At 45.9% G+C, this 18,135-nt stretch overlaps 1 protein-coding gene across 2 annotated transcripts in view; it reads right to left on the minus strand.

The window, feature by feature from the left end:
• Positions 1-18,135, minus strand: part of CLIC5 (chloride intracellular channel 5) — a 157,986-nt gene that overhangs the window by 41,031 nt on the left and 98,820 nt on the right. For both annotated transcript variants that reach the window (XM_082730722.1, XM_082730723.1), the window contains exons 2-3: positions 6,717-6,826; positions 3,255-3,380 (exon numbers count right to left, since the gene is read on the minus strand). In XM_082730722.1, coding sequence (XP_082586848.1) covers positions 3,255-3,380; positions 6,717-6,826 — 236 coding nt within the window. The remainder of the gene's footprint in view (positions 1-3,254; positions 3,381-6,716; positions 6,827-18,135) is intronic.

Genomic DNA, 18,135 nt, shown 5'->3' on the forward strand with positions numbered 1-18,135 from the left:
AGTTGACTGACTACTTGCCATACCATGATATATTATCAATTTGCCCTCCTGACTTCTTCTCACAGCATCTATGCACGAGGGTTATTTTAAATAACAGCCAGCTCTGGAAAAGCACTTTGAGATCCTCACAGGATCATAGAGCTTCTGCTGAAAGGCATCTTAGGGACTACACAGTTCTATCCCCTCATGAGGAAATGGGAGAGAGGCTGACCCAAGGCCATCCACACTACGGAAAGGTGGCCAGAGTCTGCTCTCCTGCCTCTCAGTTCTGGATCCTCTGAGCTCTGGCCACTCTATGGAGGTGAAAGGTGATGCCCAGCCCCCTTCAGTCATAATCACAACGCTGATCCCAGTGCTTCCCTGTTGAATGGTAACCCGGCCAGTCTTAGGAAAGGAAGGGAAGTTAGTCTCATTTAGAAACTACTTGAGACTTCTTGAATTTCTTTTGACACCAAATGCTTTGTGGGACCAAATGTGATTTTACAAAAAAAAATGGTTGGAGTATTTGCATGTGGTTTTTTCCTTTAAAAAATAAAGCTAAGGGGAAAAAGGCTACCACAATTTCTTGGCTTTCTGGCAGCTTCTACAAACAGTGGTGTGATGAGAAACACATGGCAGAACAGCCTTCAGTGAAGAGTTCTGGGGGCTTTGCTGCCCCCTAGAGAGCCAGAAGGTCAAGCTTCGCTCCTCTGGGGGCCTCCACTATGGGCCACAGGGGCCTCTCTGCTCAAATCAGTGGGCAGCCAGCTGGGGCTAGGGGCTTGTTGTGGGCAGCACAGCAGGTCTTCTTTTGTGAGGCCGAGGCTCTAGCTTGGGGGCATTTAATGGAAGGTAATTATGACCTCTGGCCCAGTATGACCCATACAAAGTCATCTCAAGGGCATTCCTGTGGACTCCAGGATGTTGCCAGTCTCATCACTAGGCCCACCATCTTGGTGGCATTCTCGAGACATGCATTTGAGCAGTTCTGCAGTCCTGCTACTTGGGTGTGGTGGACTGTTGCGTCACTGACACGTTAGAAATGTATGAAGGAAAACCTCCCACACACCACTGCAGTCCAGAAAAGGACGTAGACCAGAGGAAGCAGAACTTAGGATAGGTAATATGTGTGGAGGGGGAAGAGAAGAGGGAGTGTCTGTGTCAGACACCGGGTAGCTCTATTTGGATCATGGCAACTTTTTGGAATCTGATGAAATGACGGTGGATCTGATGATGGTTGTCCTCTGGAAGAACGCACATGTGCACTGGGGGCATGTACCCTCTGGGGGTCTCCCAGGTCCTCTTGGTCCCACTGTGGCTGTGGGGCTGGACAGCCCTGAGGAAAAAAAAGAGCCTGGGAAAGGTGCAGCCAGTCAGGGTGGAGGGAGCCAGGCTAACGTGGGCGTGAAGAACGGGAGAGTCTCTCCGGTCATCCTTTTCCACAGGATGGGACAGAGGCTGCGAGCAGAGAAGGAATATTCAAGGGGGCACAGCACACGGCTGGTGGAACTTGGACAGCAGGCCTCAGGCCCAGGGGCTCAGCCCAGTCCTTCGTACCTCCATCAACTGGCCTGGCAAAGGACCTGTGGGACAGCCTGCTCCCCACTGCTCCCGGTTCCCATTCCCCACTGGCCTAGAGAATAGTGGTCACTCCTGAGCATGAGTATTACTCCTCAGAGAAAAGTAGCTTCCCCCTGGAAAGTCCTTTCTCAGTCCCCCATGCATGGTCTAAACTCCGTTCAGTTACTGCAAACAGCAATGATTTTCCCTTATGGGCTTTCAAACCAGTACCAGCAACGAGGCTGAGTTGCAGAATTGGGGGATGGCACCAGAGCCTTCCCAGGATACTTTCAGCACAGTGACTGGCTGGCGTCCTGTTTGGGGATGCTGTGGCTTCTGGTGGTGGCTGAGATAGTGGTTATAGCCGGTTTAATCAATACCCTCATTTAAAGTCTACATTTAGCTGCTTCCAATGGGCGGGAGACAGCTAAGTGTAAAATTAAACCATCTTAAGGTGGATGGCAAAGAATACTTTTTAGGAAGAATATAGAAACATTAATAGCCTTAATGTTTATATATTCCAGAGCATGAACTGGGAATTTTAATTTAAACAGTCACTTGTTAGAGATGTGACCTTGGGCAAGGGACTCAACCTTTCAATGCCTCAGTTTCCCCAGCTGTCAAACAAGACTAGGTAATATCTATCTCCCAGGGCACTTGAGGACTATAAAAGTATTGATAAATAAATATAATTTCAAAATAAATACAAGATCCATTTAGTTTGGTTTCCAGTGGCCCAATCCCTCTTATTTTAGGTGCTGAGTAGATACTGAGTCTTTCTTCCCTTCTCTGGCCCCAGTTCACGGTTACTGCCTGAGTTCAGCCACATGGCCTGTCTTTTGTGACCATCCCCAGGTAGCTTCTGCTAATTGATTTCTTCACCTCCAACTTTTCCCTCCTCTGCCCTGCTCATCTTCCTGCTCCCCCAAAGTAAGCCTGAAGCCTGACTCTGAACACTTTTCCTTCAAACTTTTCAGTGGCTCTCCTCCAGGGTGGAGTATGTGTGAGACTTACCTGTATGGAATCTTCCTCTAGTTAAAACAAAACAGTGTGTTTGTTCTAATCCCTGATTATACTAGAGTATAAGGAATGAGTCTAGTTTCCTGTAACTTTCAGAATTCATTTTCCTTCCCTCGGCACCCGTTTTTCCATCAGGAGCAGCTAGCCCTCTCTCTACCAGAGAGCCTCTAGCCCTCCGGTTTCTTCCCCCACCCTCAAACCCTCAAGGCTGACGTTAGAAGAGGAGTCAGTTTTTTCCTCTTTGATTATGGGCTTCAACCAGACCTGATCAGATTTGTGACTTTATACTTGGGTATGGTTTTGTAAGTCATAGAGTTACTTCTCTCCTGGCTTACTCTAATTTCGTCAGCCTTCCAGCTCTCGTTCTTAAAACAGGGGAGACTTTGCCCTTGTTTAGGGGTCTTTTAGGCATAATGAATGGCGGAGGACTCATGTAGGGAGACGGAAAGGCGGCCCACCCTTCCCAGACTTCTGTCGAGGAGGTATATCCTCTTCATAGGGTTGTCCACTCTTGGAGTTGGACTTGGAGGAACAGTTTTAAGACTGGCAGCTCTCTGGGTTTGAGAAGAGGGTCCTACGCTCTGGACTGATGAGGCTTCTTTGGAAATCTGCCTCCTCGAAGCTAACACTATGCTTCTGTAATGCCAACATGGACCCACCCCTGCCATTAGCTTCAGAAATAAGCAGCTCATTACTTTTCAGGAGCCAAAGTCTCCTCCAGGAATTCCTCGATCTTATTGACGTCCGTCTTCACATCCCCGTTGAAGGTCAGGAAGGGCGGATGGGTGCCAGGGGCAAGGTTGTGCAGGTCGGCCGGCTTTCTGTAGAGAGATCGAGATTCAGGAGGTGTCTTACACTAGGGCACCTCAACTTTGGACCTACAACTTATAAATTAGTCTCCCCCGTTTGTCCAGCATGCCTCTCGGCAAAACAGCTTAGGTTGGGGGCGGGTAGAGCAGGGAGGTTCGAGAAAGTTCTGAAGGGATGTGGTGTGACACAGGAGGCCTGTCCTGCAGAAGTCATGAGAATAAGTCACAATGAAGGAGTTGCGTTCTACTAAAAAGCAGAGTGATGGCAGATGGCCGTCTAAATGAGTGCCAAGATTTTAATACCCAGGGCAAAGGCTTGGCTCTGCTTTGAAAAGGTCCTTCGCCACTTAGCTTAACAAAAATGCACTCTGCAGGATGTCAAACTTTAAAAATCAACGAACTACATCTTATGTGTATACTAAGAGCTATCTTCTGTGTTGTTAAGAGTATATGCAACAGGAGAGAAGGTGGCCTTGGCGTCACCATGGCCCCGATCATGCCCAAGGGCGTGTTTCCACACTTCCACCAGCTGGTGGAAATGAAAGAGCACGGTTGGAGCACAGTGAGAGAAGGAGGGTTGGCGGATGGGGGGGTGGGCAGGGCCGGGGGCATAGGACGGGGGCAGTGCCAAAGGAAACAGTAAGGAAGAGGAGGAACTACAAAGCACGCATCCCTGCGCCCGGCTGGAATATCAGATTCACCACAAACGCTCTTGCCGAGAACGCTACCCTTGCAGAGTCAGGAGTCGAAAACATTGGATGGAGCAACCGAAGAAAAGTAAACAAGGGGAAGAGAAGTCTGTAATGAAACAAATTCCTGGCGTAATCAGTATGGGAGGGGAAGGGAAGAATTTCAATTACGGTGCTACTCCCCTATCGCTCCCTAAACACACATCCTCTCCAGCTACATTGTGTGGCACTTGGAACTCCTGAGACAGCTGGGACTAAGAGTGGTTTTAAGATCTCATCTACACGGTCCCTTTGTTTACTTGGTGGGCGTCCCTCCTGTGGACAATGAGAGGACATTCTTTCCCTCCTCCTCGTGTTTTTCAGAGCTGACACAAGGCAGAAGTGCCTGTGTTCTCAGCAGGGCAGCGAAATCTATACTCATTTTATTTTTCAGCCATTACCTCTCTGTGGCTTAAAGAAACAGAGTTCTCTTTTTCCCCCCACCGTGACTCAAGAGAACAGGGGCCCCTGGAGTCTGGCATCGCTGGAGGGTGCTGCCTACGGCGGCGGATGCTGCTCTTCCAGCCAAAGAGAGGCTGGTCAGCTGCGGATCTCTCTCTTCATGGACCCTCTTCAGCATTTTGGCTCAAATTATGCAATTTGTGTTTAGGTAGATAGGCCAGGTCTAACTGATGGTCTATCTGTTTCATCTGTGTCGGTCCTCTGTCCTGACTGCCTTGCCAGCTCCGGAGGGAAGGGGCGATGCTAAGAAAAGTCCATGTGTCCTGCCTGCTCTGAGCCAGGCATAGTCCCACACGTACCTGCTCCCCGAGGCCTGCCTCACGACATCCCCACAGGTCCTCTGCCAACGAGGCCGTGCTTTCTGTTCCCATCATACAGCCGAGCAAACAGAGGCTCAGACCAACAGAAGGACCTCATTCCGGGTCACTCGCCCAACAGATGGTGGTGCCAGGATAAGAAACGGATATTCTCCAAAATTGCTGAACTTTGTTGTTTCGCGTATTTTTTTTTTAAGCCCTTAACTCTGTCTCATAGAGATGTTTTCTTTCTTCACTTTTGTTTCTTTCCTTTTCTATCCTTTTTTAAAAATTAGTAAATTAACTTATTTATTAATTTATTTATTTATTGCAGTAAGAAAGTTTCCTTATCTATTGACCTGGAGTTAGGCTATTGCGCAGCCTGCCTCCACGGGCGTTGGTGGGTCAGATAACAGATATGAAAGAGCAACATAAGCATCTGAGGAACGCTGAGGTGGCTTCCTTCCCCATTCCGATCCCCAGCCAAGCATACAAGCACACTCCTGCCGATGATAATCCAGGGGAGGGACGATGAAATCTGGGGCTTGGGCATGGTTTGTCCATTCAGGAAGGCAGGAAAGCATCTGTGAAGCCGAGGGAGCCTCCTAGCCAGGGGCTGGCCTCTACAGGAGACAGGGCAAGCGGGAGTGCAGCCTGACAGAGGGGGCTAGGTCACGGTGAGAAGCGTTGGCAGACAATGTTGGGAACACTGAAGATCGGACAAAGAGCTACAGGCGGGTTTGTTCTACGGGCAACGGGAAGGATCAGAACCATATGACTAAAGGACTATTTTAGAAAGAATGACTTGAGGATAACATAAAGGATGGATCCAGGTTCCAGAGAACCTGGAAGGATGATGTCCAGTTGGAAGAACAAAGAGGCAGTCGGCTGGCAGTGGTGGGACCCAACCCCAGTGTGAGCTTAGGGAATGGATGAGAGGCCTCAGAGGTGAGCCGCAGCACACTGGGACAATGCCCTGCCTTTGGTGACTGGTTGACAAGGGACGTGCAAGAAAAGGGAGCCAGAAATTCTCCAGAGCTTAGAAAATGGAAGAACCCAGGTATTCAAGAGGGGAGCTCAGTTCTAAGGGGAAATGACAGATAAAAGTTTTGACGTCTAGATTTTAAAGTGATCATAGAAAATGCAAGTGGAAATTGCTCTAGAGATTTCTAGATGGTAGGGACCTGGGTATAGCATAATCTACATAAAGGTGACATGTAGAATATGTTAAGCTCACCAGGGAAGAAGCTATACAGGCAGATGCTAGAGGCTCAGGGAGGGAGCCTTGAGCTCCTCTGCATTGAAAGGACAGGTGGAAGACAGGAAGTAGGATATGGGCCTGAAATGAGTGGCTATTGATAGTGAATGATCCCTGGTATTTTTAATAACCATTAAAAGTACATGAGCAACTCTTCATTCCAGCCTATAATTCAGAATGCTCACACTAAGGAATTCCAAAAATGAGAGCAATGCAGGGGAGATGGTCAGATGTCAACAGCCTGGAATCCCAGGAGTCTTACATCTGAAGTCCTACTAGGGTCCCCCAGCTTGGGATGCTAGTACTGCTGGAATGGCTGACTCCTGGATTTTAAGATATGCATGTCTACCTCTGGACCACTCTCTGTTGCATATCCAATATCTACTCCTTCCCACTTTCTTGCTACTAACACCTCGTTAGTTTGGGCAGAGAAATGCTCAGTCCCAGGTCCCTCTCTAATATGTGGGGATGGCCCTGAGACACATGGTCCATGTGATGAGAGCAGGAGGCTGCTGGAAGCCATGGGCAGGCTTTCGCCCTCCCTCATAGAAAGTTCTCCGTTCGTGTGGCCAAACACATCCCTCCTTAACATGGCATTGTTTACCTTTTCAGATCCACAGTGGTGACATTGAACACAACACCTTTCAGCCAGAGGATCATAAAGAGACGCTGAGAGAAGGGACAGTTGCCAATGCTTTCCCCATCGATTCCAGCCTAGAAAGAAGAGAAAGAACCAGAGTCCTAAATCAGCATGTGCATATTGGGAAGAAGGAATATACGCCCAAGGGAGAACTGACTAAAACCATGACCCAACCTAACTTCAAAGGCAGTTGCCCTAGGTTATTGTCCTTTTCCTCAAGTCTATGCCAGGCAATGCCTGGCACAAGGCAAGGACTCAATAAATAGGTGCTAAATTTGAGGAATAAATAGGAACTGAATTTGAGTTCCCAGCATGGCGACTATGTAGTCATAACTTTCTGAAACCATAGGACCCTACATCTCAGGATAAAGGGAGACCATCCACATCTCACAGTCTAACATAAATGATGTTGGACCACCAACTTCTATACCCCCAGGTAATCATCTAGTTTATGCCTAAATGTCTTCACACACCAGTCATTTGTATCTCTCAAAGCACTCCATTCTGAGGGTAGTTCTAACCATTAGAAATGCTTTTCTTTGGCTATACCTAGCCAAACTACGTTCCTCTCTAGTTTACTCTGTTGTACCCTTTGGTCCTTGCTCCATGATATATCGTGAGTAAAAAAAGTTCAGACTTTGACCCCATCTCTCTATATCTAGAAGGCAGACTCAAGATTTTAATCAATAGCCCCCTTAGTTCTGACTAGTACTTGACCTTCAGCATCAATAAGCCATCATTTGTTAAACTATCCCTTTTACTTGATCAATGCAAATTCACTCTCAATATGTACAAGGCCCTGGAGAAAATTACACAGAGGATTCAAAAAAATGCATTTAGCCAAGGAGCTTGTGGCCTCCTGTGGGGTTGGCTAGCAGATAGGACTGGACCAATATCAGATAGCTCTCCTGAGTGCTTACATACTTCTGCTCACTAGATTTCCCTTTCTTAGGACCGTTCTCAAAATAGCATGGTTTTTTTTTCATTTTTTATTTTGTTTCTGTTTTGTAATCTGAAAGGCAAGCCTAGTTTTATTTCTGAGTGGGCTACAGAGACATGAATTTTATAACGACCTCATTTTCAGCAAATGCATGAATAACAACAACAAAAAAAGTTGGGTAACTGATCTCTGTATAATTCACTTCCACAGAGTGGTTTATGGGTCCCTGACATGGTACTTAGGGGGAGAAATCACCCATTCACTCAAGTTCACTGGTGGCTCCCCTGGAAACCGTGGCCCCATCAGGTGGCTGGGAGGTCCCCGGGCTTCCTAGCAAAGCTGGGAACAACTCAAACAAAATACTGGAATGAGGGTTTATTAAGATTTTTTTTTTTAAAGAAGAAGAAAAAAATAATGCACTCCCAAAATGCAACCCAGTATTTTCCCCTCTGAGGTTTGTTTTGCTGTGGCATTTGGACGGGGAGGGGTTGATGCCTTCTTTCATACATAAGAGTCTAATTGTATGCTTATTTCTACCTTGCAAATTGCTCCCACCAGAGGCTCAGGTTTATCACGGAAAACTGGCGCCTTTGACGGTGTTGGTTGTAGGTAATTGCTATGAAATTACAGTTATTCTACCTCTCTCTTAACGATCCCAAAAGCCCCATCCTTATTCAGGTCTCGCTTTTCCTCTGTGCTGCAAACAGACCCACTCCTGAGCAGCTGAGACACCACAGGCTCCGTTATACAAAATCGGAAAGGTGGGAGGCCACATTGTGGGCAACACACCTACCCGCAGAGCTAGAGTTACGGATAAAGCCTCACTCAGACAGGTGACTATTAATTTAATAATAGCCTGGTGCTCACTGGAGTTTATAATGTCGGCTCCCTAAGGCCTTCCCAAGAAGCACTCCTCAGGCACCTGGCTCCTAGTCGTTTAAGACATCCTGACAAAGGAAACCTTCCCCAGGGCTCATCAGAAGTGACAAGGAAAGAATTAAAAAACAAAACCAAAAGCCATATCCCCGTACTGCCACCTACTTTGCCTCTGGTGGGGGTAGCTGGGGGGGGGTAGGTAATGATAAGGGAACTGAAGGAGGAACTAATAAAATACTGGAATTCTAATAAGCTGGACAGAAAATTCATAGAACAGCAGCTCATGTCTACATTGTCAGGCACTGTTCAAAACGCTTCACATATAATATTAACTCATTTATTCCTCACGAGAAGCCCATGTACTGGGGTATTAGCACCCTTTTGCAAGATGTGGAAACTGAGGCACAGAGAGAGGAGAGAACTGGCCTAAGGGTCCCTGGTTTGAACACAGGCGATCTGGCTCCAGATCATGCAGCCATGCCCGGAGCCCAACCTGAGGCCCCAAAGAGATAACCTGGGGCTCCAGGTCATAGAGCTGAAGGTGACCGTGATGGGACTGTGTGCACACGTCCCACCCTTCCACCCCTGTGCCCGCAGCTGTGCCTGAGGTGCGGAGGATGCTGGCTTTCACAGCTTCCCACCTTTTCCCTATTGCCGTAAATCACGTTAGGCCCAGACAACTATGCTCTGTCGTAAATCATGATGCTACCCAGGAAACCAAAATTGCCAAAGAGCCATAGAAATAACATTTGAGGATGCTCAGCTTCCTTTTCTTTTTCCTTCTTTTCTTTTTCTCTTTTTTTTCTCTTTTCTTCTCCGTTCTTGGGGTAAGAGCATATACCATGAGACCTCCCCGCAAGACATCGTGAGCGGACCATACATTACTATGACCACAGGCTCAGCGTGGGACCACAGAGCTCTAGAGCTGGTTCACTGGGCTCACCTGGAACTTTATTCCCGCTGAATAGCAGCTCCTCGTTTCCCCTCCCCCCAGCCCTGGTGACAACCATTCCACTCTTTGATCCTATGACAGGGACTGTTCTAGTGACCTCCTACAAACAAAATCGGGCAATATCTGTCTCTCAATGATTGACTGAACTCATCCAGCATCATGTGCTTGAGGTTTATCCATGGCGTGACATTCTCGGATCTTCCTTCCGTGCTAAGACTGAAGACTATTCCACAGTGTGTATATAGCACCGTCGGTTTCTTCATCCATTCACCGGTCCACAGACACGTAGGCTCCTCCCACGTCTTGGCCGTTGTGAACCCTGCTGCACTGAAGGGGATCGTGCCAATATCCCTTCAAGATCCTGATTTCAGTTATTTTTGGTAAATACCCAGAAGCGAGATTGCTGGATCATAGGGAAGTCCTGTTTTCAGGTTTGTGAGGAACCTCCGTACTGTTCTCCAGAGTGGCTACTCCCAATTGCGTTCCCAGCAACAGTGCCCCCGAGTCCCGATTTCTTTGCATCCCCAGCAGTGCTTGTTGACATGGGGGTTTTGACGACAGCCACCCTGACAGGTGTAAGGTGGTATTTCATTGTGGTTTTGATCTGCATTTCCCTGATGGTGAGTGACATTGAGATTTTTTTTCGTATACCTGTTGGTTCTTAACATCTCCTTTGGAGAAATGTCTATTTAGGTCCCTAGCCCATTTCTTAAATCAGGGTATTCCACTGGGGTTTTTTGTTTTTGTTGTTTTACTGTGGAGTTGTTCAGCTTCTTTCTTTTCCCCTTCACAACTCACCACTTATGTGGCCCAGAGAAGCCCTTTGTTAAAGTCATGGGTTAAAGGAAGGGAGCTTGTGGCAACCACTCAAAACACCAACAGAGAACAGCCAGGTGAGGTTCCACGGGACCCCAGGCCCTGAAAAGTGTGAGAGAAAATGTGTGGGCTGGGGAAGAGGCTGTGAACAGTAAATGCTGAAGTCAGGCACACAAGCAGTGTACTAGGTTAAATAATGCCTCCCCCACACACCAAATTCACGTCTTTCCAGAATGTTAAGTGCACCCTTATTTGGGTCTCTGCAGATGTAATCAAGGTAAGATGAGCTCATATACCAGATTAGGGCAGGCCCTAAATATGTGGATGTGCTCATAAGAAGAGAGCAATATGGACACGGACCTGCAGGAGAGAAGGTCATGTGAAGACAGAGGTAGAAATTGGAGTCCTGCCTCCACAAGGCAAGGAACACCAAGGATCACCAGAAACACCAGACGCTAGAAGAGATGAGGCAGGGGAGCCTTCTCTGAGCCTCTGGAGAGAGCATGACCTTGCTGATACCTTGATGTTCAACTTCTAGCCTCCAGAATAAATCTCTGTGTATAAGAAAAACCATCCAGTTTATGGTGATTTGTTATGACATCCCTTAGAAACAAATGCAAGCCAGAAGTGTCAGAAAGAGCATGGTATACAGCTGGTGGCAAATTTTCCAAGTTCACAGTTCTGCTTTGCCATGCTGTGCCCATGTGCAGAATTACCAGCCAACTGTGACCCCAAAGTCCTTCCCCTTTCCTAGATATAGTAAATGTATTTACTGTAAGTTATACTCTACTATATATATGCTATAGATACAATAAAACTTCTGTAATATATAATATTGCCTATGATAATAATAGAATAATAGAATTGTATAGGTTGTATGAATATACATTACATTACTTGCCAGGTAAGTCATATTGTATGCTATGAGATATTGCCTTTCATGTAGTCTCTCCCTCTAAAAGGTGAGCTTGGTTACCCCCCACACAAGGGCCAGGTTTTACTTACTGTGCCCTCAGTAGCAATAAGCACAAACTTAGTCAGTCCTGTTCCTGTTTGAGCCTATGTATTTTGAGGGGAGGAAGGTATCATACCCTATCTATCTCTTGAGTATCTCAAAATTGCAGTGTTGGTGCTCTGAAGAGCATCCCAGAGAAGTCTGGGTTGTATGACACAACATAGCAGCAGATCACAGATCTCGAGCCATCTCTGTCACTGATTCACTGTGCGACCTTGAGTAATGAAAGCAAGTTCCTCTATTGGTCTCTACTACCACACTTAAAAATTCCTACAGTTTTGTGAATTCTAGTGACTAATGGAGATTTAAGACAGCATGTCCTCAAACATGTTTGAGCAGTCCTCAAACATTCAAACATTCAAACATTGAGATGGTCTCATCTCAAACATGAGACCAAACATTTTGGTCTCAGAGCTCTTATGTACTTTTTAAAGATCGCTGAGAATCCCAAACAGCCTTTTGTATTTATTGTTTTATAAATGAAAGCTAAAAAATATTTTTAATCTTTGTTTACTTATTTATGTAAATATAATATGGCAATGATAATAAATATATTGTATATTAACATAAATAATACTCTAAAATAAAAGAAGTATATTTTGGGGGCACCTGGGTGGCTCAGTGGGTTAAAGCCTCTGCTTTCGGCTCAGGTCATAATCCCAGGGTCCTGGGATCAAGCCCCGCATGGGGCTCTGTGCTCTGCAGGGAGCCTGCTTCCTCCTCTCTCTCTCTCTCTCTCTGCCTACTTGTGATCTCTGTCTGTCAAATAAATAAATAAAATATTTTTTTTAAAAAGGTGTATTTGTAAAAAAAAAAAAAAAAGAAGAAGAAGAAGAAGTATATTTTTTAAGGAAAGAACTTGAGTGAGAAGAGTGGCATTGTTTTATGTTTTTGCAAAATCCTTAATGTCTGACTTAATAAAAGTTGGCTTCTGCCTTCAATCTTTTGCTTTTTGGTTGAAGTATAAAAAGAAAATCTGGCCTCACTCAGATATGTACTTGGAAAAGGGAGGAGTAATTTAATAGCTTTTTCAGATAATCGCGGGCATTTTTCTTTAATACCATACCGAAACTCAAAGGGTAGTTTCTTAAAACCTAGTTGGTGGATGGAATTTGAAACCCTATCAGCCAAGTTCTTCTGTTCCACTAAAACCCATTCATCTATCTCGTACTATGAATGGGCCATTCACCCATGAATGATTTTTTAACATCACAAATTCGTCATTTGGTAAACAGCGTTTCACTGAATGATACAGATCTCCCAAAGGCCGATACGTGTCATGGTACAATGTCAAAATATTTCATTCAGTAATAGCACCACTTGAGCTCATCCAAGAAGTATAAGAGACACGGTCAAGTGTATGGGGGCTGGTATCTCTTTCCCAATATCCTCATTTTCTCTTGAAAGCTTGTATTGGACCATAGGCAATCAATACTGTCCATGGTGAGCCTTGAGACGCCAAGTTCGTCTCCTGGATTTTCCAGAAAGAGTCTGGCAGACACCAAGCCTGAGGAGCCATAGTTTGTCTGCCACCTGCTCTTTCAGGTAAAAACCCTGCTCTGTGAGAGACCGGCTGGTTCGGCTTTCCACTCAAACAAGCCAGAGCTGTTCCTCCGACAACCGTTGACTTCGGAATGCAGCCCAGCAGCTTTACATGCATTTCCCATTTCTTCAGCCAGAATGTTTAAAAGACATGCACCAAGGATTGAGGTTTTATTCCATTATATACTTTTTTTATTTTTTACCACTTCATCCAGGACATTCATAAGCGAGACTGGCTTCTTTTTTTTTCTGCACACACGTGACTCCTAGTCCTAGTTCAGACCACTGCCTTGATTTGTGCTAAAACACCAGCAAACTTACTCGTGAAATTTCAATCCCAAGGGGACATTATATTCCTTTGAAAAAGCTGAGACCTCCCAGAATTCCTGAAAGGGTCTCAGGGACCCCAAGAGGTCATGAACAACATTTGAGAAGTGTTGGTTTAAGACACCCCATGAAAGGACCAGGTACATGGAGCTTTGTCTGCGGACAAGAAGAAGCTGATTAATTGTCCCAAAGTCATTTGTAAGCACCAACGTCTGGAAGAGGGAAGAATTTTTCAGAGAGGAACAAAGAAAGAATAGCAGGGAATGGACAGACAACATTTAAGCTTGACAGATTTGTGTCGTTTATCAATTTATTGTCTCTCAGCTCTGAATGCCCTCTGTAGGAAATGTTCTGTGAGAATAGGGGGAAGTGCCTTTCAGCATTTCTAAAGCAAGCATGAAGGTATCTTTCTCAGGAGATAGCACCACAGGGACCTTGCAGGAGGAAGAGTTTCTTCTGCTGTCTGTGGTGTGGGCTGGGGGTCAGCTGTGTGGGTAGGAAGACATCCAGCAGACTCTGCCCCAGCCACAGCCCGGAATGTGATCCCTATGGCACCTTGCAGCCACAGCCTGGTGATAACCACTCTGTAGCCCTATTGACACAGAAGCCAAAGCCCCCACGTAGCCTGCCTCTGGTCGGGGTGTCCACGCAGATGTGATGCTTCCTTTGCAAGCCTCATGTGGCCTGAAGGCCTCCTGCTCCTGCTATACCTGGTTCCCGCTTATGCCTCTGACACCACTGCTGACCACCTGCTCCCCTCTGAGCTCTGGATGGTAGCCTATTGCTTGTCCAAACAACTACAGACCAGCTCTGGCCTCGCCAAACCAGTGAGCTTCTGTGCTTTTTGTGGGGCTGACTTTAACCTCTCCAGTGAGATCTGAACCCCTTCATTAGCCATTCTTCTACAGCTCCAGAATTCTCATATATGTTAGGGTCAATCTTCTATCATGGTTAATACTTTATGTTAAACTTCTCCTGTTTAAACTACTGCGTGGTTTCTCTCTCTTGATTGGGACCAATGTGCTACAGATATTTAAATGTCTGATATTTCAAAATGCAAGCTTTTTAGGTTCCTTGGTTCATTTATTTTTTTAAAAGATTTTATTCATTTGACACGGAGAGAGAGAGAGAGACCACAGCAGGGAGAGTAACAGGCAAAGGGAGAAGCATGCTCCCTGTTGAGCAGGGAGCCTGGTGGTGGACTTGATCCCAAGATCCTGGGATCGTGACCTGAGCCAAAGGCAGATGCTTAACTGGCTAAGCCATCCAGACATCCCTGTTTGATTCATTTAACAGCCTAGCAAGGATAAGCTCTAAATGAAGCACTAGAAGACAGAAACTCCAGTTCTCTCCAGAAAGTTAATTTACAGCACATTTCAAATTTTTGTTGCTTTGGTCCATGAAAACTATCCCCTAATACTCAAGTGATTAGGTGATTTTTTTCAAGTTTATAAATAAAAATTCTGCAGTAATGGAGCTAGGACTGAACTCAGGGATGATAATGGTCTAACTCTTTCATTTTACTGGTCAAAAAACAAGCCCAGAGAGGTTAAACAACTTGCCTATGGTTGCACTGCCTGGTCCCATGACAGAATGTGGGATATAATCCCTGATTTCTGATTTGTAGCTTTTTGCCATGCTAGGTTGGTTGTTATCTTAGGGAAAGAATGTCAAGGTGACAAAGGCCACAGGAAGAGAACTTTCTTTGAATATAAAATGACTCACCTGTAGAGCATGAAACTGATTCTCATTATATGAAAACTGATTCTCATTATATGTCATTTCTTTATAATGACAATATTTGGCTGGACCTACCCATTTTTTCCTTATTAGCAAGTATCCCTTATTATGATTATTTTTTCAGTACAGAGTAGACTCTAATTATTTGGTCGGTAAGCCTTCTGCTAGCAGAGATAGGACTTGTGGTTTGTGGTCTACTCGAGGACAGGGAGCTCTCCTCTTGAATAAAAAACAGCCCTTTTCTTAGCAGCCACATAAGGCTTTACTCACTGGGGTCATTCGGGCACTTTTCATTCAGTGAACAGGTAATGAGTATATATTTGAGGCTGCAGACACTGTCAGCGCTTCCATAAAGTGGATTATAAAGGCTGAATCAGCACTCTGTGGCTTGCTGCTTGTTCAATGCAATGTCAAGAATTCCCAGGCAGGGTTCTCTAGAAATAGGACCAACAGGATGTGAGGGCGCCTGGGTGGCTCAGTCAGTTAAGTGTCTGCCTTTGGCTCAGGTCATGATCCTGGAGTCCTGGGATCAAGTCCCACCTCAGACTCAAAGGGAAGTCGGCTTCCTCCTCTCCTCAACCTCCCCACCTACTCATGCTCTCTCACTTACTCACTCTCTCTGTTAAAAAAAAAAAAAAAAAAAAAAATGAACCAACAGGATGTGTACAAATGGAAGGGATGATGGGTAGGTGGATGGATAGATAGACAAATAGATAGATAGATACAATTATTTTAAGGGGTTGGCTCACATGACTGTAGAGGTCTGGTAAGTCCATAGCCTGATGGAGTAGGTCATTAGGTTGGAGACTCAGGGAAGAGCAGCAGATTAAGTCCTGCTGATAGAATTCCCTCTTCCTCACAGGGGACCAGTCTTTCTATTATGGCATTCAACTAACCGAATGAGGCCCACACACATTAGAGAAGATAGCCTGTTTTACTCAAAGTCTACTAATTTAAAGGTTAGGCTCATCCAAAAAATACCTCGAGCACAGAACTATCCAGAACAATGTCTGACTAAATATCTGAACACCGCAGCCCAGCTAACTTGACACAAAAAATTAAACATCACGCTAGGCAAATTCAAAAGCATTCGCTAAGACAGGTAACCCAGAAGTGCACTGTCTGTCATCAACACCTTAAGTCACCAGATGGTTTTATAAACACCTCGATATGGTTGCGTAACTATCCCCACCCAAGGGCCCCTGTGGGTGCCATACCCGGAAGCCTACTGCGTTCAGGGTCTGACTAAGAGAGCAGGGTCCAGTGGGGCCTTTGACCCTGAGTAGTTACCGCTCTGGTCTGATGGTGGCTTTGGGCCCAAGGACAACCACGACTTGCTGAGTTGCGTAACGTGGCTGTGCTTGAGGCCTCTTGGGAGTGTCCTTCAGCCTCCCCCGAGCTTCGTGTCATTCCTCGCTGAGTCTGTATTCACCTCCTGTTCCTCCACACACTCTCTGGGAAAGAGCTGCCCTTTCCCACCCAACACCAACACCCCCGCTCCCAGCCCTTCTTTCCACTCCTACGGGGATTTTTATGTCTACGCTTTCATGTCCACACTGTTTGAATAAATGAATGGGTCTCTTTTAAACCTCTTACTCGTCCTGCTTCTACTTCACATCCTCCTTTGAAATGATTCTCTTTCAATCACTTTCTGGGCCTAAGCAATTCTCTTTTTTTCCCCTTTCTTTGTAACTTATTTTTACTTGAATTTTCTCTTGTAGTTAGAACTTTCGATTACCCTCACTTCTTAAAACTCAGGTTTCTGCAGCCTCCCTGTCAGCAGGTGCCTCCTTTCTGCTGGGCTGGCTTTATGGGCCCACCATCTGTGAGGATGCATGAGGCCCGGGGCTCAGAAGGGCCCACGCTTGGCTTAATGCTCTGCTGTTTCTGCTGGCCCTGCCTCTGAACCTCATGTTCTTTTGCTGACAGCGTCCTCCTCCTGACCTTTGCCCCCTCAGCTAGTCGCTCTCCCCCTCCACGCTTGATGCCCTCTGGAGCGCCCAAACATGATTATCCTCCCTAAGTCAGCAGTAACACTTGCTCTTAGACCTAGAACATTCTACTCAACCCCTGAGCTTACAAAAACAGAAAAGAAGGAAAAGGAAAGAGAAAGAAAGAAGAAAAGAGAAAATGTGGAAATGCTACAGGGCTTGCTTGTCTCCATTCTTCCTGGTGAATTCTGCCTCTCAGCTTCTCTCACTCCCTTCTACATTATTCTAGATTTTCCTCATTTCAATCGGAAGTTGGCCAGTTATTAGACACCTGAGGTTTTCTTATTAGTCAAAGTCAGATAGTATTCTTATTAATAATATTTTCAATACCAAACGATCTCCCTTTCTAATAAGACACTTGAGAAGTCTTCCATTAGCATGAGTGCGACTTGGTGATTTGTTTAATTTACTTATCCATTTTATTTTATAAGACCCTGAGAACCCAAGAGGTGTTCAAGAAATACAGAGTTCATGGTCCTGGTATGTCTTACGTGTTACTCCACAGTGCTCCGGGAGGCACAACAACTCCACTATCACACACCTGCACCAGCCCCAGGAACCCCCAGCAGCCAAACCTCTGCCTCTAAGTCAGGCTCTTCATGATCCACTAGCCCCAGACGTGATACTTAACAACTAAGTTCCATTGCGCTAGGAGCAGGCTTTTGTCCTTGACCTCACAGCGTTCAGTAGTACAGTATAAAGGGCAGTGGGTAGAGTCAGGCAGACCTGGGTTCAAATTCCAGCCCTGATATCAAGCAGCTGAACGGGTCAGGTTTTATTTCCAAAGTGGCGACAGCCCTATTTGCAGTTCCGTATATCTCCAAAGGTGGAGTCTATATTTGCCTTCTTCTTGAAATGGGGTGGGCCTTTATGGCTGCCTCCACGAGTTGCAGAATGTCAAGTGTATGACTTCTGAGGTCAGGTCATAAAAAGTAGTACAGATCGGGCCCGGCATGCTCTCTCTCCTTTGGTATGCCTGCCCTTAGAACCCAGATCATGAGGAATCCACAGCACAACAATCAACTTCCAGCTGAGCACTCAGCCAACAGGTGGCATCCCCCATCAGACAGGTGAATGAGTACAACTTCAGATGATGCCAGCCCCCGGCCTTCGAGCTGTACCAAATGACACCTAGTGAAGTAAAGTGAGTTATCTCCATCAAGTTCAAGCCAAACTTTGGGTTC

Source organism: Mustela nivalis, assembly GCF_964662115.1.
Source record: "Mustela nivalis genome assembly, chromosome: 5".
Lineage (NCBI taxonomy): Eukaryota > Metazoa > Chordata > Mammalia > Carnivora > Mustelidae > Mustela > Mustela nivalis.